The sequence below is a fragment of the Ursus arctos genome, unplaced genomic scaffold (assembly GCF_023065955.2).
Source record: "Ursus arctos isolate Adak ecotype North America unplaced genomic scaffold, UrsArc2.0 scaffold_31, whole genome shotgun sequence".
In the NCBI taxonomy this organism is placed as follows: Eukaryota; Metazoa; Chordata; class Mammalia; order Carnivora; family Ursidae; genus Ursus; species Ursus arctos.
Window position 1 is genome coordinate 26,524,295 of NW_026622997.1, and position 23,299 is coordinate 26,547,593.

The 23,299-nt window shown below is 45.0% G+C and overlaps 1 protein-coding gene across 1 annotated transcript in view; it reads right to left on the bottom strand.

Moving 5' to 3' along the window:
• DCDC2 (doublecortin domain containing 2) overlaps positions 1–23,299 on the bottom strand; it is a 139,310-nt gene that overhangs the window by 6,426 nt on the left and 109,585 nt on the right. Inside the window, exon 9 of the mRNA XM_026511581.4 lies at positions 17,362–17,462. Within this exon, the coding sequence (XP_026367366.2) occupies positions 17,362–17,462 (101 nt within the window). The remainder of the gene's footprint in view (positions 1–17,361; positions 17,463–23,299) is intronic.

Consider the following 23,299-nt stretch of genomic DNA (forward strand, 5'->3'; position numbering starts at 1 on the left):
AGGCCCTTGGGAAGGCCAAATGCTGGACGGAAATGGGCATGCAGGGGGGCGAATCTGCCAGATGGTGCCAGGACAGAAGACGAAGACTTATGAAGTGGAACCTATGATGATTGGTAAGGATTTCCAGCTTTGATGTATACGACCAAAATGAATGAAGGTGAGCAAAACCTCTAATTTCCAAGAGGCAAAACAGTATATACGCTCCCATGCCCACACCCCTGTCCCACTGTCTCTACAGAGAACACTCATGGCAAAGCGCTGAGCCGAGGAAGAGTGTGCTGAGTGAGAGGGTGGGCACTGCCACCACGAAAGCAGCAGAGAGGAAATGTTGGGGGCCAGAGTTGGTGTGTATGCACCCCTGAGTGGCAAGGGCTTTGAGGGGGGTTTCCTCAATAGGACACTAGGACAGAGAGGGGACTCCAGGCAGCAAGAAGCTAGAACAAGGAGCCAATTCAGATCACGGTGGATGGCTTCCCAGTCCCATGTCACAAGAGGCCAAGAAAAGGCCGAGGGGTCTCAAGCCCAGAGACTGCACGCTCCTTTCCAGGGACTCTGAAGGATGTGGGGGGTACTCACTGTGCCACCCTAAGAGACATCTGCAAGGCTCGGTCACTGTGACTCATGGATGGGCCTGGAGTACCCATCCGTCCTGACCAGGACTCTGGATGCTGGGCATTCAGAGACAAATAGACAGGACTCAAGGTGCTCAGAGCCGTGCAGTCACAGGCACACTGTAACATGGCCCGAGAAGAGAGGTGCCCAGCGCATGGGTCAGGAAAGCGACCTCCCTCTTAGCCCCGCACACACATCAGGAAAAGGAAAAGCCACGTGATACTTCAGCATCACACAGCGATGACCACGCAGGGCGAGGATTTGAACCCAGGGCGATAGTTTGCCCCCGAGTCCCGACGTTCTTCCTTAAGAAAATGACATGGGAAGCCGCTGCTTCACAGTCACGGCGGCCAGCACGCTCGTGTACCTTCCACGGCCGAAGGCAGGACGCTGCAGGACGCGACACTGCTTTCCGCCTTTGAAGCATCACCGACCTGGGAACAAAACATCTCTGCATCTCTATGGAAGACTCCGGTGTCACCTAGGGAGGGCACGTTGTAAAGATGGCCAGGCAGAGTCCCCAGAGCCTTACGGACCAAAACCCCGGAGATACAACGGCACTGATGGCCAACAGGAGCAGAGTTCTTTCTAAATTCTGAGAACTGGATAATTGCGTATCACCCTGCTAGAAACCATTAGTGTATCTAAACTTGCGCTATTCAGAGCCACATCTGGTTTTGGCTTTACAGAGAAGTTATGCAGAATTTTATAATAAAAACATTGAATGATAACAACAGAGAAAACCCCAAATTTACTGCGATCAGTTAGGGATGTAGATGTGTTCCTTGTCTCTCTGAGGCTCTAGTACAGGAACTTGCTAACGTCTGCTAAGCTGACTGACTACTTCTGTGTCCAGAGAAGTCTGCTTTCCTTTCCTGAAATCTGGGTGTATACCGAAATGTGGCAAAATCATGTGAGTTGGTTTTAGTTTTTAGTTTTGTGTTTCTCATCTTACCCTTAGTCTTCACTCCCAATTCCCAAACACATATGCATTTTTTTTTCTTCTTCCCGTGCAAGCAGCTGGGACAGACCTAACCTCTCTCCAAGGAAGGAGACGCCCCGCCCTGAAATTGAGGCTCTGTTCTCCCCACCACGATGAGCACGACCCTTCCATCCCATTCTTTCTGTTGCACTCTCCCACCATGGCCACCTCACCGTCGTCACAGGAAACCACGTCTGGTTACCTCAACTTCACGAAATGCAAAATTAAGGTGCTGCGCTACCAACCGGATCAATTTAAATAAGACGGTAACAGGAGTTAAAAGGTTATAATGCTTTAAAATATCCACAGTGTGGAACACAATTTATTATTACGACGACACTGCAACTCAGGCCAAAAAAAAAAAAAAAAATTCTGCTATGACAGACCCATAATGAATAAATGAAAAGCAATGTGCTTTTTGGTGTAATCTCCTTTGAAGCAGGCATTAAATTATTAAAGATGGTTCCAGTGCATACATCAATCAAATCACCCCCGGAAGGAACACTGGGTTTCACACCCGTACACACACACACACACACACACACACACACACACAGATAAAATCTATAGCATGATGAGGACCTGCAGAGAAGCAAAAGAACACCCCTTGCACAAGACGGTGGGGGTCCACAGTGGGCGGAAGAGAGGAGGGACAGTCAGCAAGCTGCACACTTCCTCAACCCTTGCCCCCCTTCTCTTGACGCAGAGAAACTCTCCAGGAGGACGCTGGTGCCCCTCACACGAGCCTGGCCTGACGTTCGGCCCCAGCGCTGGGATGCCCACAAAGCAGAGTCTACACCAGCGAATGAATGCCGTTCTTAGAGGCCTTGGGCTCTCCCCTCACAGCTGGAACAGCCCTTCCCGGCAGGCAGGCTGTGAGATAGCTCTGCGCAAAGCCAGACCCAGAACGTCACATGCTGTCTGATTTCATTTCCACGAAACATTCAGCACAGGTCAGTCTGTAAAGATGGGAAGGGGAGTCGTGGTTGCCAGGCTTGCGGAGAAGGGGGAATGGGGAGAGGCTGCTTGATAGGCAGGAGGTTTCGGGGCACCTGAGTGGCTCAGTCAAATTGAGCATCTGAGTCTTGGGTTAAGGCTTAGTGCATGATCTCAGGTTCCTGGGATCGAGCCCCATGCTAGACTCCGGCACTCAGCAGCGAGCCTGCTTCTCCCTCTCCCTCTGCCCTTCCGCCGGGCTCGCACACTCTCTGTCTCTCACTCTCTCTCTCAAATAAATAAATCTTGAAAAAAAAATAGGCATGGGATTTCCATTTGGGAAGATGGAAAATGCCCTGGAACTAGACAGAGGAAACAGCTGAACAATACTGTGAATGTTTGAAAGGCCACAGATCTGTATATTTAAGAATGGTTAATAGTTCGTTGTTAGGAAAATCTTCAACGTCTTTCTTTCTTTCTTTTCTTTCTTTCTTTCTTCCTTCCCTTCTTTCTTTCTTTCTTTTTTCTTTTGGGGGGGGGAGCACAAGCACAAGCAGGAGAGCTGGGGAGGGGCAGAGGGAAAGAGAATCTTAAGCAGGCTGCATACCCAGCACAGAGCCTGATGTGGGGCTCTATCCCAGGACCTGAGATCATGACCCTGAGATAGTGACCCTGAGATAGTGACCTGAGCCGAAATCAAAGAGTCAGACGCCCAACTGATCAGGCCAACCAGGCACCCCTCCTGCTTCAACTTTTGTATGCTCCAACTCCTGACCACCAGGTAGAGTTATGTGGCCACCTCTCTGTGTCTAAGATGCCCACAGAACGTGTCGCCTAACCGAGGAACCAACCTCTAGTTATCTCCCTACTTTATTCTGCAGTTACACTCCAAGCAGGAAGTCACTGGGATGCTGAATGAATGAGAAAGCTGCATGAATGAACTAACAAACAGATCTGAGACAAGCAGCTTACTTGGAATTAAAACACCGAATGTGCTAGAAAAATATTCCTAGTCCCCTGGCTCCCCCACCAAAAAAAAAAAAAAAAAAATCTTTACAACTATTTAATTTCCTCAAAATCCCCAAGTAGTTCTCAGGCTCTGTGCACTTAGCTGGAAATGCCCTGTTGTCGGGGTGTGGGAACAGTCACAGCTAGCCAGGCACCAGCATTAAGTCAGTGAGCAAGGCTCAGGTGCACAGAGCCCATGTTCCACTCCCACCTCAAAGAACACTACAAAGATCCCGATAACCTTAATAATTTAGAAAGAGAAAGGTAGACGCACCAGCCAAAGGGAGGGGCTGGGGGGGTAAGGGGAGGAAGGAGCAGGGATCCCAAAGGAAAAGGTAAGATTAAGAAATGGCAATTCATCTTGAAGGAGCTGAAGAAGGAGGAAGAGAAACGGAAAAAATATCCTTTTCCCCAGGTCCCATTACAGGGTCCCTCCTGCAGATAAGGAAGCAGCGCTCCCATGCATGACCTCACCCCTCCACCTGGCAGAAGCCAGTTCTCAGGTGATCCCGAGAGATTGTGTTCCTACCCCAGCAAGATCACGGGGACTCCTGCACAAGATCTGTGACTGCTGATGTCTGTTGCAGCGATGGCATCTACTGCCAACGTCAAATACACACTGTGCAGGGTGAGGCAGCTGGGACTCTGCTCCTGGCCAGCAATGTCACCACACCTGGCCCGAGTACAATTACACTCCAAGCAGGTCACGCCCTTCATCCTCAGTTGGGGGGGCAAGCTGGCGGTAGCCAGTTAGGGGGACGATAATGACAGATGTGTAGGTAGCACGTTACGCTTTCCAAAGTACCTTCACAAATACTTTCTCATTTTATCTTCCTGAGCAGTAGGCAGGCAGAGTTATCCCCATTATACAGAGTGGGAAACTGAGCCTGAGGAAAAGTCAAGCAACTTGCCAAAGGGTTATGTGGCCAGTGGGTGGTATCTTTCATCTACATTTAAAAAAAAAATTAACAAGGATTCCAGTTGAGGGATACTGGTCCCAGTAGTTTATATACTGGTCATCATGGTAACCAGGTACCCAGCCAGCCCCACCCTTCCCATGGGACAGACTGAAAGACAGAGGGACTGGCTGGCTGAGCTGGGCTCCACGCCTCCGCCTCTCCCCTCTCACCACCTCACCTCCAGGCACCTGTCTGACAGACAAGACTTCAAAAGCTGACTCCTCCACTGAAAATTAGTCTTTTGATTTGCCGAGTAGACACACCACATTTTCTCACTCTTTGGTGCTGAACTGTGTCTCCTCAGAATTTACATGCTTAAGTCCGAACCCCCAGTGCCTCACAAGGTGACTGTATTTGGAGTTGGAGCCTCTAAAGAGGTAATGAAATTAAAATGAGGTCCACAGGGTGGGCTGTGATCCAATATGACAGATGTCCTTACAAGAAACAGGACACAGACACGTACAGAGTAAAGACTACGTGAAGACACCGGGAGAAGACATCCATCTACCAGCTGAAGAGAGAGAGCCCAGAAGAAACGAAGCTGCCAAAACCATGATCTCACACTCCCAGCCTCCAGAACGAAGTGTCTCCCGTTCAAGCCCCCAGCTGCTGGTACGCTGTTCCGGCAGCTGGCCGGACCACGATGCTCACCAGGTACCACCTTACCTCCCTTTTCCTCCTCAGCCCCACACACGTTCATGTTCATGTTCATGTTCTTCCTCTCTCTCCCTCCTTCTTCCTTCAGCACAAACCAGGGCTCCTCACGAAGGGAAGAGGGCTGGCTGGATGTGGCAGGGTGGGGAGGGCAAACCCAGTCCCTCCCAGACATGAGTACTGGGGGCTGGGGAACATCCTCCGTCCTCCGTGGAAGAGGCTGAAAGAAGTCCTGCCCCCTGCACCACGCCATTAACTCATTCTGTTCCCTCTACCTTCACCTGGAATGCTCTTCCTTCCCCTGTTAGACCCACCTTCTCTTCAAGCCTTCCTGGCTCCCTCAAGCAGCAGACATGCCTTACCTGTGCCCTCCTGAGATCTGTCAGATCTCCTCAGTACACTCTACCCACGGTGTGCGAAGATTCACTATTTATGTGATATGAAAATAGTGGTCATGAGTTGCTACCGATTAGATGCCTCAAACGATATTTGGAAGGATCATGGAATAATGGGGAAATATCAGCCTTGGCTCTGCAGAGGCCCTCTGGAAGGTTCTAGAAGCAAGAGCTCTTTCTTATTCATCTTTGTATCCATTGCCACACTTACCATGGTATTACACAGTCGTTGTCTTGAATTAAACACAAGTATGCTACAGGCAAAAATTCAGCATAATATGTGCCTTTGGAAGGGACAGATGATGGCGACGAGGCTCACATTTCCTGGGCACTCTCCAGGTACCCGGCCACGATACGGTCAGAAATACACCCCTTGGGGAAGGCATTTTTGGTTAAAATTCTAATTGTAAAAAGTACCTTGAAAGAGTGCCTCTTTTTTTTTTTAAATTTAAATTCAGTTAGCCAACATATCATCGGATTTTGGTGTAGTGTTCCATGATTCACTGGTTGCATGTAAATAGTGCCTTTTTAAACAAGAATAGTATTTTTTATGTTAAAAAATACCAATTTTTTTGAAAGCTGGGAGAAAATAGGATTGACTGTCGACAAAATGATCTTTAGCCCTAAAGACAATTCTACAAGATTTAGTCTAATTACCTCACCCTGCCATTCTTTGTTAAGAGTCATGTTACACGGGGCGCCTGGGTGGCACAGCGGTTAAGCGTCTGCCTTCAGCTCAGGGCGTGAACCCGGCGTTATGGGATCGAGCCCCACATCAGGCTCCTCCACTATGAGCCTGCTTCTTCCTCTCCCACTCCCCCTGCTTGTGTTCCCTCTCTTGCTGGCTGTCTCTATCTCTGTCAAATAAATAAATAAAATCTTAAAAAAAAAAAAAAAGAGTCATATTACAGAAAGGAGACAAAGCATAGCAAAGGCAACAAGTCAGGAAGATGCTTTCACCTATCCTTCAAGTCTTCTCCCCCGAAGAAGGGGATTTACCTTCTTCTTTACATTTACCTCAAATTTTAGCCAACTTGTGACTAAAATTTTAAGAGAACCAGTTTTCAGGTAGGAATTGTTTCTCCAAACAGTATGTCCATCCTAAACTCTCAGGACCAGCTGAGACTGTGAGGAACTGTGGAATCCTATGTCCTGTATAAATCACAATTCCTAGTCTTCGCTGGAGTCAAGAAAGGGTATTCACTAGACCTTCTCCGTGACACTCACTGAACCGACGAACGTAATAGTACAAGGATCACAGAAGTCACTCAAATGATTCCAGCCTCACGGCCTCTCTGACGTCAGGAACATCCCAGCACGGCTAGAGTAACAGACATGCTACATATATATTTAAAATTGCAGCAATATGCACCCTGAAACATACAAGTTTGTATAAGAAAGCTGAGAACTTTTACCTTTCAAAAAGCATGTTACTTAGGGTTGCCTGGGTGGCTCAGTCGGTTGAGCGTCTGACTCTTGGTTTTGGCTCAGGTCACAATCCCAGGGTCGTAAGATCGAACCCCCGCATCAGGCTCCGTGCTCAGTAGGGAGTCTGCTTAAGATTCTCTCTCTCCCTCTGCCCCTCCCCCTCTTAAAAAAAGCACATTATTTATCATAAGCAATTGCTCTTAAAAAGGTCCTCTAGAACAATGGAATATTACTCAGTTATCGGAAAGAACGAGTTCTCAACATTTGCTGCAACATGGACGGCACTGGAGGAGATAATGCTAAGTGAAATAAGTCAAGCAGAGAAAGACAATTATCATATGATTTCTCTCATCTATGGAACATAAGAACTAGGATGATCGGTTAGGGGAAGAAAGGGATAAAGAAAAGGGGGGTAATCAGAAGGGGGAATGAAACATGAGAGACTATGGACTCTGAGAAACAAACTGTGGGCCTCAGAGGGGAGGGGGGTGGAGGAATGGGATAGACCGGTGATGGGTAGTAAGGAGGGCACGTATTGCATGGTGCACTGGGTGTTATACACAACTAATGAATCATCGAGCTTTGCATCGGAAACCGGGGATGTACTGTATGGTGACTAACATAATATAATAAAAAATCATTAAAAAAATAAAATAAAATAAAATAAAATAAATAAAAACGTAAAAAAAAAAAAGGTCCTCTAGAAAGGTTCCGTATTTCTCCTTTTTTTTTTTTTTTTAAAGATTTATTTATTTATTTGACAGAGACAGAGACAGCCAGCGAGAGAGGGAACACAAGCAGGGGGAGTGGGAGAGGAAGAAGCAGGCTCATAGCGGAGGAGCCTGATGTGGGACTCGATCCCATAACGCCGGGATCACGCCCTGAGCCGAAGGCAGACGCTTAACGACGGCGCCACGCAGGCGCCCCCGTATTTCTCCTTAATACAACACCAGTGTTGGTATTCTAAGTGCCTTTTGCCTGCATTCGCTTATATGCACATCTTACTATTTATTTCGTAACAGACGGTCTGAGATGATGGCTGATTTGTATGGCGAGTCAGGAAAGGTCTGGTAGTTATTAGCGCTGGCTGCGTCCTAACGGGGACGGCTTTAAGTATTCAGGATTCCTAGAGAGTGTGCATGCGGTGACTAAGGTTAACTCAGGATTCCTGAGTAGTGAGAGGAAGGGAGATGGAATATGGAAATCATATGGAAATGAGTCACAAAATGTCGAAAGCGTCAATTACTTGGATGGTATTCACGGGCAGCCGGGGCTGCTCGGAGGACTTGCGCTTTAAACTCCCATCACACCTTTGACAGCGACAGCACAGCAGCACCCAAAATTAGAAACTGGAAAGGCATCTACACAGAGACCACAGCTGATGTCCCACCCATTTTAGTAAGTAAATGTTGATTTGTCTTATATTTGCGTCCAAATTCCCCGAGGAATATATGTTAAGGTTTAAGACCCTGGCTATCTGAGAGGATAGTGCAAGTTAGACCTTTCTAGTCAAGGTACCCTCCCTAACCACCACGTCTCCTCCCCAATCCCACCTGTCACTTCCTCCTCCCTGAAACCCATTCCACCAGGAAGCGAAGATCAGCGCAAACAAGAAACAAAATGACGACCTTAGATATGTCCACTTCTCATGTAACATTTACTACATCTGTGCTTCGAGAACGAGGGAGAGTTTGATTCAGGCTCTGGGATGGAAGGTGTTTCTCTGCATTTCACGGCAGAGTTCGGGCATTGGTGTTGCAGACACAGAAGTCACCTTACTTGTTTTTATTTCGGTTCCCATGGAAACTAAAAGTCATCTTGTACCCAAGTGAAATGAGGTGTTTGGAAAAAATCCGTTTCAATTTTTCATGAGAGCAAAGTACCATTTCCTGTTTTCAGCTTTCACAGAGGGGAAAAGAAAAATAAATAAATAAAAAGGTTCAGATGCGGTTTGAAGTACCATGACCTACAAAAAAGGGGGGTTATGTTCATAGATGTGACCCCGCAAAGACATGACAGAGGGAAGCTCTGGCAGCCACCTGCTGAGAGCTGGCTCTCCCGAGCCCACGAAGCTCCCCCCATTCCTGAGACACCCAGATGGAAAGACAGAATACACTGCAAACTTCTATTTAGATAGCATGAGAATATTTTAGTCATCATTAGAAAAAAAAAATCCCCATTAAGTTCTCTCACTTTAGAAGTAAATGTTGATTTTCTCTCACTTACATCAGAAATCCCCGAGGGCTACATTTTAATGTTTAACACCATTTCCATCAAGTAAACACAAATCTAGTAACAGGATGACACAAAGAGCCTTGTTGAGGAGGCACGGGGAAATTAAGAAGCCGGATTACCGCCATCTTAGCTCCTGCTCCTTGCAGCAGCGAACGTGAACACGATTCATGGAGAGGATAGGACTTGAAAGAATGGTGGAGATACTGTTTTTACAATGATCCCTTTCACTTCAGTGAAGGCACTGACAGCCAAGGAGCCCTCCACACAGATGGAATGTGTTGCTATTTGTGGGAAAACTAGAAGTCCCTAATCTCCCCCATTGCCCTTCCTCAAGGTGCTCAGAGAGAGGGTTCCAAGTTGGAAGCCAAGAGCCCCGGGCGCCTGCGTGGACTCCCTCTTCAACAGGCTGTGGCTCTGTGGGAAGACAGGGCTTTGTGTCTTCGATGGCAAAATAAGGAGTGTGCACACATGTCCCTTCTGGTTTTAAACATTTTCTAAGTCTTATTTTAACAAATACATTCCATGGAAATAGACTTCCAGGTCAGGTCAGAAAAAGCAGCCCCCTCTCACCTTTCTGTGTCCTTTATTACACATGGAAAAGTGATGCAGAGAAGCTCTCCATCTAGCTTGCCTGTCACAGGAGAAAATGCAAGTGGCAGCAGGGTCCCCATAAGCCAGCAGGTCGGGTAAGTGGTGAGACCACGTGAGATAACGTGAGACCACGTGAGGGCATGGAGAACAGGATTAATGGGCATCTTGGGATTTCAAACCTCTCCTTTCTGGTTAGACTACAGGTTTTTTAAAAGATTTTACTTATTTATTTGAGAGAGAGAGAGCAGATGCAGGAGGAGGAGCAGAGGGAGAGGGAGAAGCAGACTCCCCACTGAGCAGAGAGCCCAATGTGGGGCTCAATCCGAGGACCCTGAGATCATGACCTGAGTCAAAGGCAGATGCTCGAATGACTGAGCCACCCAGGCACCCTGACTACAGATTTTTTTTAATGGCATTATGTTCTATATGCATAGACAAATAATTACAAGCTCAGATGCCCCCAGGGGCTGGGCAGATGACAGAAGTGTGTAACCCCGGACCGGTGTTCGTAACACGGCCTGCTGTGGTCTGGGGAGTGCTGAAGAGTGCTCAGGCTACTAAGGAGGTTCCGTAAGCCCTGTGTCAGCCAGAGAGGAGTCTCTTGTAGGAGATTTGGTCACAGGCTGCCAGTTTCTCGTCACTAGCAGAGATTCTATAAAGACAGTTTATTTTCCCTGTGATGAATTCGTGTGGAAGTGATTTCTGGTTAAATACAGCAAGTGGAACAAATGTGGTGGTTTTTTTTCTTAGCTCCCTTCTGATATCCCTCTAAATTGTCGGTAAAGGCAATTTTTAAAAAAGGATGAACCTGTAAGGGCACAGCAGCCTGGAAAGGAAACAATAGCCTCAAAATTTGGAAAACTGTAAAGCCAACAGATACGGAGCCAGTAATAACAGAACTTATGCCGCTAAAATTTCTCCTGTGGGAAGGGAAGCCAAGAAGCCAACTTCTGCACGCAGAGGGACCGACACAAAGCTGAAGGACTGGAGGAAACATCTGTCTCTGGAAGAAGGGGCATAGGTGTGACTAAAAGTAAGGGGACTGGCTTAGAGTCTTTAAAAGAAGCAGACAGATACCCTCCCTGCCCTTGAGAAATACAGGAGGTTTCTTCTTTAAAGATGTTGAACTACAGGAGAGCTGGACTCAGCACAGATGAGAACAAGGGCACCACGGGCACCGTGCTGAAATCAGGAAGAATAAATCTCTTTACCTAACAGCGAGATCCCCAAGACCCTGTCCTACAGTCAGATCCCCAAATGCTCACAGCCAGGCTGACACCTGAAAGATTCCATTCAAACGAAACAGACCAACCCAAAAGAACAATGAAAAATGGAGGTCTGCTAACGAAATGGTAAAAAGCCAATCACCCTACAGTGAAACTCCCCCAACCCAAGGAGCTGAGCCTATGTATACAGAATTTCCCTAATGCTTCATCCTAAAATCTAACCAGACATACATCTTAAATTTATACAATGCTATATGTCAGATATATTTCAAGTTAAAAAAAAAAAAAATCTAACCAGACAGCCAAGGAACACCCCTAACATGGAGACAGAGATCAAAACCTAGAAAGAAACAAAGAAACTCAGAAGAAACAGATTTTTCAGGAAAAGGAAGTTTAAAATAATAGATGAATCCTTGGCGATATAAAGGAAGATATCACATCCATAAAATGAGAATAGGATGCTACAATTATGAACATTCAGAGAATATGAAAAAAGCTCCTAGAAATGAAAAATACGATGACAAGAAAAAAAAATCAATAGATGGAAGGGAAGTGCTGAGGCTTTTTGATTTTAAAAGAAGTTGAGAAAATAGTAAAAAATTTATAGAGATGGAACATAGGAGAGATAAGTGGAGGGTCAGTCTAGGAAGGCCTGTATCCAAATATTTGGAGTTCCAGAAAGAAAGAAGTGGAGAGAAGGAAACTGTCAAAGAGACAGTTCAATAATTTTTTTTTCCAGAACAGAGAAATAAACATTACCAAAATTAAAAAGCCCAGTGAGAGGGGTGCCCGGGTGTCTCAGTCAGTTAGACATCTGACTTTGGTACAGGTCATGACCTTGGGGTCCTGGATTGGGTCCTGCATTGGGCTCCCTGCTCAGAGAAGGGAGTCTGCTTGTCCCTCTGACCCTCCCCCTACTTGTGCTCTCTCTTTCTCTAATAAATAAAATCTTTTTTTAAAAAAGTCCACTGAGTACCCAGTCTAGTGAGCAAGAAACACTGCACCAAGGCACATTACTGGAAATTTTCAGAACACCAGAAACAAAGAAAAGAGCCTAAAAGCTTCCAAAGAGGAAAAAAAGATTATTTACAAAGGTTCAGCAAACAGAATGACATCAAACTTTCCAAGTGCCCTTCTGGATGGAAAGGACAACTGAGCAATGGTTTCAAAATTCTCAGAGAAATCATCATCTTACCTAAAATTTTATACCCAGCCATACCTACAGTCAAGTTTGAGTCGAAGAAAAGACACGTTCAGACATGCAAAGTCTCAAGCACAATGTGCTTCCCGTGCCGCTGCTCCCCAGAGACCACTCAGGGTGAACTGACAAGAAATGAAGGTGGGACCAAAAAAGGGGAAGATGTGGAATCCAAGGGGTAGGAGATCCATCCCCTGAAGAAGTGAAGGAAATTCCCAAGATGATGGTCCAGAAAAATACCAGGATAACTCTAAACAGCAGATCCAGAGAACACGTAACCAGCCTGAGAGCGATGACTGACGTGTCTGAGAAAAAGATGAAGTTGAAATGTCGCGGTCACTGCACACGCTAGCGTACAGCAAGAGGAAATCCACTGCCTGGCGGAGTTTAGAGATGGCTTGGTAACAGCTACACAGAAGACTAAGCAAATGAATTTTTTTTTTTTTAAGCAAATGAATTTTAAAAAGGCGATTACTAAAATAGGAAGGAGGAAAAGAGTGTTATGCAGGAAAGGAAATGTGACCAGAGTCCACTCTGGCTTGACTAACAATAAGGCTGACATAGTAAAAATAATGTACAGATTAAATACGGACTTAGGCAAAAATCATCGTAAAATGAGAGTGGAAAGAAAGAAGGAGAAGGTCGTGTGTGTGTGTGCGTGCACGCGTGTGTGTGTGTGTGTATGTGTGCATGTGGCCTTATTGGGGGGTGGCGGAGAAAAGTTGGTAAGAGATTTAAACATCCATCTTCCACAGTCATTAGAGATAAAGTGAACTGTATCTAAATCTGAAAACTAAAATCAAGAAACTTATTTTATCAAATTGGAGATGTCACCTATTTAAAAGGATCTCCATTATTTTATGTACCTCTTAGAATAAAAAAAAAAAGCCAATTAAACTATGACATGCAATCGCTTGCAAGACCCCAAATTTCAGAGGTATTCAAGTGGAAGGGAGGGAAGGGTGTATGGTTTAGCAATATACTGGTGTGTTCTACGAGAAAGAGCTGAATCCAGGTGAGGAGGAGTGAGGCACGTGGTTGCTACTTTTGTTGTAATCTTTGTTCAACTTTTAAAAATATTATATATTATATGTGTAACTTAATGGTTAATTAAGATTTAAATAAACGAAGAAGAGTATATATCACAACCTCCAGCTAAAAAACAAGCTTTCCCTGCTCCAGTGTTCATGATACCGCTAAAACGCTATTTAATGAAACTACTTCGCATAAAAACGTCTTGTAATTCTCATTATATTACTATTCAAAATCAACTACAAATGGGTGAGGAGAGCTATAAAATAATCGGAAACCACTTGGAAGTTACTATCCCCATCTTCTGCCCTCTTTTCTCCAACGGATCAAAATTCAAAATATTGCTGCTTCTTTGCCCATTTTATAGGAATTTGTTTGCTCGGGCTTCTGAGATGGTGGGTTCTCCTGCCTGATCTTTCCTTACTAGGGGCAGTTTACCTAACGGAGCAGGCTCACTTGCTGCCTCTTTAGCTTGGAAGAGCATCAATTTATAAGTGGCACATGCGTCACCAATGCCAGAGCGTAACCACAGGTCCTGGTTAATCAGGCACTTGCCCCACTGCTTATGAGAAACCAGACCGATTTGGAGTGTGCATGCGAAAAAAAAAAAAAAAATTCTAATTTTAAAAGAATACTTTATTCTTGCTAGACCTAAACTCTCTCCTGAGAAAAGATATTTATTCTAGCCTCCCCACATACATTTTTAAAAATGTGTCATTCTTCAGTTTCCAGTGGGTTTGGAAGTAGAATTAGATCCAGGATCGTCTAAAAAATGACAAGAGTCTGAACACTGGGACAGAGTTCAGCCACGTTCTTGGTGGAACGAGTCCACATTTACACACACTGAAACACACAAACACATGCAGTAGAGGCAAGGACTCCGGCAGGTCTGAAATTTTACCCTACTTACGAGCTTACCCATTAGCCTGCCGTGATTTCACGGATGTGGCAGAAGACAGGAGATTCCTGAATCAGAGACAAAGAGCTTTATTGCTCACGACAATAGCAGTAGCCAGAGTATAACCATGGGCACCCGCTCCCCGAGGCCCCATTCCCCCAGGGCAATGGGAAGGGGGGCAGGTGATACAAATAGCGGCTTACATTCCAGGGAAAGAACCCAATCTTCTTTCTCCGAATACTTTTACTGTGCTAAAATACACATAACATTTACAATTTTGACTAGTTTCTTTTTTATATTTATTCATTTATTTTAGAGGGAGAGAACACATGCGTGCAGGGGTGGGAAGGGCAGAGGGAGAGGCAGAGAGTCTTAAGCAGACTCCACGAGCCCGACGGAGGGCTCGAGCCCATGACCCTGAAATCACGACCGGAGCAGAAACCAAGAGTCTGACGCTTAACCAACTGTGCCACCCAGGCGCCCCCAATTTTGACTAGTTTTGAGCATACAATTCCATGGCACCGTATCTTTTATAACGGATACTAACCCTCCCTGACCCTGCACCGCGGGAAGACATTATCTTTATGACGCTGAACAACAAACAAACCTGGCCTTTGCTCTACGCCAGGGCTCTCATCGCCGTCCCATTAACATTTTGGACTGAACAACTTTTTGTTGTGAGGGCTGTAGTGTGCATTACAAGATATTAAGCAGTATTCCTGGCCACTTCCCACCGGATGCCAGGTTATGCCTCAGTTATAACAATCAAAAAATGTCCCCAGAAAGTGCCAAACATCCCTTAGAGGCAAGACTGCCTCCAGCTGAGAATGACTGTACCAGAGGAAGTCACTCTGTCTGTCTTCCAAGCTTGTTCAAACATCTTTGAAAAGATAGTCCAAAAAAAAAAAAAAAAGAAAAGATAGTTCAGAACAAAAGCAATCTGTCCCTCTGCTCATAAGATATGCAGAAACACAAGAGATCCGTGGAGAATTGGCTCCCGGCAATATTTACTTCTAAAACCTGATCTGCTTTTTAGGCACAGATACAATTACACATGATAGTTACTCACACACACACACACACACACACACACACACACACACACACACCCTGCCCATGGCCCTTTGACTGAAGTTATAACATGAACCATTTAGATGATAGGAAATCAGTTCAAAGAAATTAACTAGCTATGGCCCAAAAGGGAGTGTATGTAAGTGTCATTTATAGCTGAGCCAAGGAGCGTATGATGACTACGTTTCCTTTCCTCTGCGGGAATTTTTTTCCTTCCTTAAGCTAACAATTGGCTTTTTTGGGTTTGGTTTTTTGGTTCTGGTTTTGGTTTTTTGGTTTGTTTGTTTTTGCATTTAATACTATTTCTCTATGTAAAGCAGGGGTGATACGACCTGTGTTCCAGGGCTGTCATCACAATTACAGGAGGTAACAGTGCCTAGTACGGTGCCTGGCACTCGGTAGGTACTTGGTCAACGGTACCTACTGCTTCATGAGGAGTTGTTCCTCACTGTCATGGAGCTTTACACTAATTTCTCCACACCCTCCCTTGGTTCTTCACAATACTGATAACACAGCTGCTGAGAAAGTGGAGCAAACGGTCAGCAGGCCACAGGAGAACGAATCTAAGACCGGACCCCATAAGCATCTCTCGCCAACCGCTAATTCCAGCTCTGTCAGTAATAGGGTCAAAGAAGAAAGGAATTCTGACTTCTGTGTTACCCGGTTTTATTTCTTTCAAACTGACATCCGTGTGTTGATGTTGCCCAGCTTTTGCCAATCTGTTTACTCAGTTTCTCTGCATACTCGCATTTTAATAAGCTAACCCTCTCCAGTCAACTGAGAACTGGGGCTCTGCAGACACTTAACCAAGGCTGTTCAGGTAGCGGCAGAGATCAGCTCCTTCTGTCTGTCTGCTCCCCTTCCTTGTGACACCAAACTTCCAAGTAAAGAAACACCTATCACAGATTTTGAAACTTGTTAAGAGATGAACGAAGAGATTTCTCTTTTGGTAATCGTGGTCTGATTTTCTCTTGATCGCTGGCATTCTGACTCTGGAATAAATCCGTCTTCTTTTGGGCAGCTGTTCGGATGCTGTACGTACCTGATGATTACTCTTCTTTGTCTTCAAATGTAACATTTAATTATAGCTTCACAGAAGACTTAAAATGCCATTTTCCCTCAGGAAAAAAAAAACCTATAACTGCAGTTTATGAAAAATTATAAGTTGTAGCTAATCCCGGGTAATAAATTGGATTTTTGAAATCTGTGTGATTTTTAACACATTAGGCTTTTCATCAGGAAGGCGATGCTTATGGGAAGTGCCTGTGGAATAAGCAAGCGGCAATTTCACCGCCACACGGGTAAGACAAATACAACTGAGAAGATCATCTACGGAACTTGCTGGATTGTGAAATTTGCTTTCTGTAAAGGAAATATCACATAATAGTCAGAGGACAAGTGGCAATTCCTAGTGACTTCTCATCCCTTGAGCCTGGGGTTACGGTGTCCCCCTCCCCACCTCAATTCCAATCCTCCATTTAGAAATGTAAGAAATCCAGCTGAATTTTATTAAAAGGCCTAACTGACTTTTTTCTTGCATCATTTAACCAACACTAACATTACTTCATCCGTTCTACAAGCACATGCACATACACACACACACACACACACACTCTCACACACTCACTCTCATTGTCTCTCTCCTGCAAGTACTGTGTTCCATTGGCCTAAAAAGAAAACCAATACACACACACCAAATATGCGAGTTGTATTTGTATAAGCAATTCTTTTATGAAAAATAAATTCCAACCACAACAATTTCAAGGACCCTCAAGGAGAGAATGTCACAGCATTTTTTTTAAATGCTTTTCTGCATGGAAGACTTTTTTTCTAGATAAAACCCCCCAGCCAATACGCTTTTTCTGTATCAAACCTTCTCCCTCTTTGCATCTCATGGCTTAGCCCCATCCACCGTATTCTTCAATGCGATTTCATAAAGTTACATCAACGATAGCCCAAAGAGCCCAAATGGCTATTCTTTGTAGGAATACCAGGAAGACCTAAAGGGGACCACCCAGCACCTGAGAGGGTCTAACCACCATAGAGTAGAAACAACCCGGAGCAGATAACACAAGACTTGAAAGAAAAAAAAAGTGGACATTGGTTTATACATATTTTTAAAAACATGGCGACTACCTGGTCAACTGGGATCTCCACTTGAGTGTCTTCATCTTCGTGGACTTCTGCTGCCCCCCGTGTCTCAGACCTCTCTGCTCCAGCTTTGAAAACGCCTTCATCTATTGTTGGGGACAGATGCACAGTGAGAATCAAAATCCAATTGTGACATCATGTGGCTGGATGCTGAAACTGCAATCAAGTACCCAATGAAGATCGTGCTTTTTAACAGGTACTTTGCCTCCCTTTGTACTGATAGGGTTTGGGCAGCCCTCTCCGCCCCCAACCCCCCCTCCCACTTCTGCACTTTAGCAGGAAAGACAAGGCTGACCCCGCAGAGCAGAGCTGTGTCCCAGACTCCCCCTCACCTTCTGGCTGCTGATCCAGTCCCTGTACAGGTATTTCCATAGAAAGGACCTCACACCTGTCATCTTTCCCCCCTTCCCATCCAAAAGCTGTGACGATGCTCGGTACCTGAAAATACTAGTGTGAGAGGTTCTCCTTTCTGAAGAGAATGCCGTGCACTGAATATAGTGTGTTGGCATAATTCTCTCTATTTGCAGCAATATTAAAAAATATATTTTTTCTTGCAACAGAATCACAGAGCTGACTCTGGGTCTCACACAACTCAATCTTTTAGTTTGCAGATTTCTACAACCTAGGTCTCAAAATCCTGAACCATAAAATGTAACCTAATTCTCTCAGGCTTTAGGTTTAAGCTCCCGTGACTTGTGTTCCCACGGAACGCCATGATAGCTGTTTTCCGTACCCAAAACTACCCAAAGTAGTTTTCCTCTTTCCCCCTCCGTCCGCTCTCCTCCAGGCCAAGTCATCAAAGAATCAGAATCATTTGTCATTCTATCCGCGCACCCCAAAATAGGTTTAAGGCTTCAGTCCTTCTCACAGATGTTTCCTCTGCCCAATTATTAAGGATCTCCAGGGATGAAGATTTCACCTCCTTCTCTGGTAATCTATTATAGGATTCCCCCCACCCCACCCCAGTCTAGAAAATACGGTTTCACCTTTCATCTTAAAACCTCCTCTATTTCTCTAATGGAAGCTTGTTTCCCAGAGCACGATTATCTGACACATGTCACATAGTGACACTTCATAGTGTGAAAGTTGTAAAGTCACTCGTTATTCATGATTAAATGGAAACCATACTTCTACATTCGTGGAAGATCAGTTATATGTAAGGCCCCACGTGAGTCATTGTGGCCACCCGAGACATACGTGAGAGGTAGACTGTTCGCTCAGGTTGCTTATAGACCAATGAGTGTCTGTTTGGAGATGTGTACACACATCCCCAGCAAGGCGCCCTGGCGGAAATGCTACAACAGGTAAGGGCTGGAGCGGAGCACCATGGGCACTCAGAAGATATAGCCCAAGTGCAAAAGGGAGGGAAGGAGGGAGGAAATATAACCAAACTCAAGCCCTTCTTGTTTCTCCTAGAGAAACCACTTTCCTTTTTAATCACTCTTTTTTTTTTTTTTTGGTAACTTGACTGGATATTGGCTTCTCTGCTCTCCTTTTTAAAAACAAGGGACAACAGAGCTGTCCTCAAAGCTGATTATACACGTTAGATTAATTCTCATGGATTGACTCATTTTGAGGATTATCTACAGCAATCATTTAATCCCAGACTGGCTCTTCCTATCATCCAACAAAGTTTTCCCACCCAACGATCCCTTCCTTCCATCAGCTCTTGTATGCTTAAGCAATCCAGAGTAATTTTTCATTCATTAGCATTTTCTCAGTTAAATCATCCTCCATGTATATGAAAACTGAAAATACACATATACACAGGAATCCCTACAAAATCATCACCAAAAGAGGATGTCAGCATTGGTAACTATTTGGGATTATCACTAGCACTAATCCTCCCCAAAAACACGGCCCACACAGCACAGCCAAGGACTATGTCCTGACTTGGTCTTGTCTTACAACTGAGGACATGAATCTACAATGACATCTTAGCCAAAACCTCAGCAACATCAGAAGAAAGAATATAGAAAGCGAAATAGAGAATGTGCGGACGTCGTCACAGATGTAGGAAGAAATGCACAGCGTTTTGGTCATGCGCTCAACGAAGCCATCCTTGACCTAGCAAGAGTGCACGGAGGGCCACTTTGAGGGGCTAGGAAAATAGCTCAGATTTATTCTGTCGTAAAGCAGGAAAAGTGAAAGGAGGAATCAAGTCTACAAAATTGGGAGTCAACAGAGATAGGGTAAGCTCTTGGTCTCTCCATCAAACTCCGGAACTTGGAACTCAAGAAAACAATTGGCGGAAACGACACAAATAACTTCTGCCTTATTCACACGTGGAGTTCATAACCCTGAAAACGTGCGGAGGCAGATTTCAAAAAGAGGCGACACAATTTATCAAATGTTATCTCCAGTGTAATTTTAAAAGGAAAATCAGGCATGTTTGACATTCATTGTTACCTTCTGGATTACCTTAGAAGACAATAAACATACCGATCCCCAAAACATCCCTTGAGTCAACCTTCAGTGAAAGGCATTGCATTCTAGTTATGACCCGAGTACATGACTTTTTTGGATGACATTTTGGCACCCAAGTGTTGCACTTGCCTTCAAAGACACTACCAAGAGAAACCTACAGATATGAAAGGAATACATTCTTAAATACATCCAACAAAATGCTTGACTGTATCCAACCAGAGCTACGAATGACTTGCAGATGTGTTTTAGAATAAACATTTCACAGGAAAAGAAAAATAAAATCAATAATACCAAATAAAATAAGATTGAAAGGGTGCTGGAATGGAAAATGGCAGCCATAGGATATAAAAGGTGAAGGGACAAATCAACAAAAGTCCACGTTGTGCAGAGCGACACAGAGAACAGAGAGAGAACGTGTCTGTCTGTGGTGTGGGTGAGGCATCTTGTTCACCAGCGAGCTGACGTGTGAGCCATCTCCTTCGGCAGCACAGAGCAAGGAGGGAAGGTCAGAGGGAATTCACAGGAATAAATGGTGGCCAAAAAACAAAGGGAAGAACAGCTAGGAAATTACTCTGTGATGGGAGAAAGCCTTCTAGGATTTTAATGTTTACTATACACGTCATATAAAATTAAAAATAGAGAAATACTAATGTCTAGAGAAAAACTATTTTTATATAGCATGTACTGATGATACATTGTTTACATAATATGTATGCATTTTAGAAAGTTTGGAAAATGAAGAAAACAAGCATCCTTCTAACCTCATGACCCAGAGATAACCACCACTAAGAATTTGACAGTGGACTCTCCCTGCCTTTCTCTTTTTTTCCCTTACACACACACACACACACACACACACACTCAAAAGAGTGGGATCTTACTGTATATATAATTTTTGAGTGTGTTTTTACTTTAAAATCACTTCCTGGGCATTTCCCATATCCTTAAATGGGTGTGGTGTGGTGTGGGTGTACCAAACTGTAATTAACGGACAATATTGAACAATGAAACATTGTTTTTAAATGAATAGGTAGATTTCATTCATTTGATTGATAGGTAAATATGTGTCAAGATTCACCATATAAAAATTACTCTGGGAAACCTCAAAGGGTTGCTCTTGACAAGCTTAGCAGCTTCTGGAAAGTTCACAGACACGTGGGTTATTTATCTTCCCGCGTACCTACCCTGTAGCTCCTTTCCTGCCCTGTGGGTCCTTGTTTCCCAAAAGAAGCACGGCGCACTGCCCAGGGTAAGCCCTCAATAAACGCTCATTGAAGTTTAAGTGAGAAGACAAGTTCATAGTTTCATCTCTTCCTGGCATATCAAGTCCCTGCTCTGCGCCCCTCCCACCCTGCCCCTGCGCACTCTGTCAAGTACTGAATTTGCTCTTCCAAAACCTCCCCTGAGCCTGAGGACATCCCGGTTTCAATACAACTTTCACTGATATGATTACCTCATATGAATCCTCAGTCTCTCCACTGAGTGTCTCATTTTGGAGGAAACCTCACCAATCTGTTTCTCTCCATCCTGTACCCACCATCTGAGTTGTTTCAATACCTGGGCGATGAGCCAGTCCACACCACAGCCTGAATACTTCAGCTTCTCAACTCCACTGACCACTCCAAGTCCACTTTAGCACGCACCCCTTCGCCCTGGTCAGCACTTCCATCACAGCCCACCTGCAAAGCCCACGGCGCTCGCTCACGTCTCCTGCGTGTGTCCTGACATCTACTTTACTTCTTTCACCCTTGTCCCCGTGCTGCTTCCTGTTGGAGTCCACCTGTCCATCAGTCCAGCTCTCTCTCTCCATTTTTCCGTTAAACTCTCCGCGTTTTGGCATCACTGCCAGCTGCTGCTTCTCCACCTCCCTGCCCAACCCAACCTCCTCTGTTCACCTTCTGAGTGCTGGACCACCCAGAGCGCATCGTGGGTCTACTTCTGGATTCACACACTCTCCCTAGACAGTCTCATCAAGACCATGGTTTGAACACCAGCCATATGCCAACAACTCTCTAACCTACAACAGCCTCTTCAGAGAGCCCAACACTTATATATCCAATGGTCCGACCTGACATTTCACCTTTGACATCAAATGCACACCTCCACCGTAACATGGTCGAAGCAGAACTCAGGTCCTCCCCCCGCCAACTGCTCATCATCTCTCTTCCCCAGCCCAGGAAATGGCAGTACCCCGAGAGTCATTCTCACTTCCATATTGCTCACTCCTTGTATCCATTCCATTCTTGTCTTGTCAATTCAATTTCCTTTAAAATATATCCCAAATCTGTGACTATTACTTCCATCTCCACTATCATCTTGGTCTAATCACCATTATCTGCAGGGTGGGCCACCGCAAAGCTTACACATTGGTGTCTCTCCTCTTCACTCTTGCTATCCTATACTTCACCCTCCACAAAATAGCCAAGTCATCTCAATAAATGAGAAAAACTATTTAGAAACTCTCTAATGTCTTTCCATCATGCAAAGAACCCAAGTTCTCTACCATGGCTTGCAAGGATGTGATCAGGCACTTACCCTCCTCACTTCCTACCGCTCTCCCTTTGCCCATTACACTCCAGCCACATTCTGTTTCTCCAACAGAAAACTCATTCCTGCCTTTGTACTTCTTAGGCCCTCTGCCTGGAATATTCTTTCCCCTTTTTTCACATGATTGGCTCCTCCTCGCCATTCAGATCTTGGAAACACTCCTCCCCCCTGTTCCAGTAGCCAACCAGTCATTCGTACTGCTGTTTTTAATCCTCTGCCTAGCATTTGCTATGAGCTGATATTCTTCCTGTTTATTTGGCGTTTCAGTGTTTGTCAGTCTCCACGAAACCATAAGCTCCAAGAGCGCAGGTAGCATGCCGATATTGTTCAGTGCTGATCCCCAGCACGTGAGAGGGCTCAGCCCGTAGGCGTTCACAAGTATCTGTTGAGCGAATGAAGAGCAAGCACCCAGAAACATTTGCTGCACGGCGGTAAAATGTAAGGGGCATACCATTTAAAAGCCACTAACCCAGCCCATTAATTCTTCGTGCTATTACAGGGTTGATGCCCCATCTGGCCATAACCAGCAGTACAGCCGTCAAATGAGGAGGGGGATATGCAGGTTGAAAAGAAAGCAGGTTGGAGTACAACCTACACAGGGATTGACTACGTCTGCTGTGTGGTAGTTAAAATAACAGCCCCCAAAGATGTCCATGTCCTAATCCTCAGAGACTGAATATGTCGCATTGCATCGCAGAGCTGAATTAGGGTGGAAGATGGAATTACTATTGCTAATCAGCTGACCCTGATGGGGAGATGATCCTGGATTATGCTCATGGACCCAATGTAATCACACAGGTCCTCATAAATGAGAGAGAGAGGTAGGAGAATCAGGGTTCCAGTGATCCAGTGTGAGAAAGACTTGCCTGGTCACTGCTGGCTTTGAAGAGGGAGGGGAACATAGGCCAGGGAATTGCAGACAAGCTTTGAAAACTGAAGAAGGCAGGAT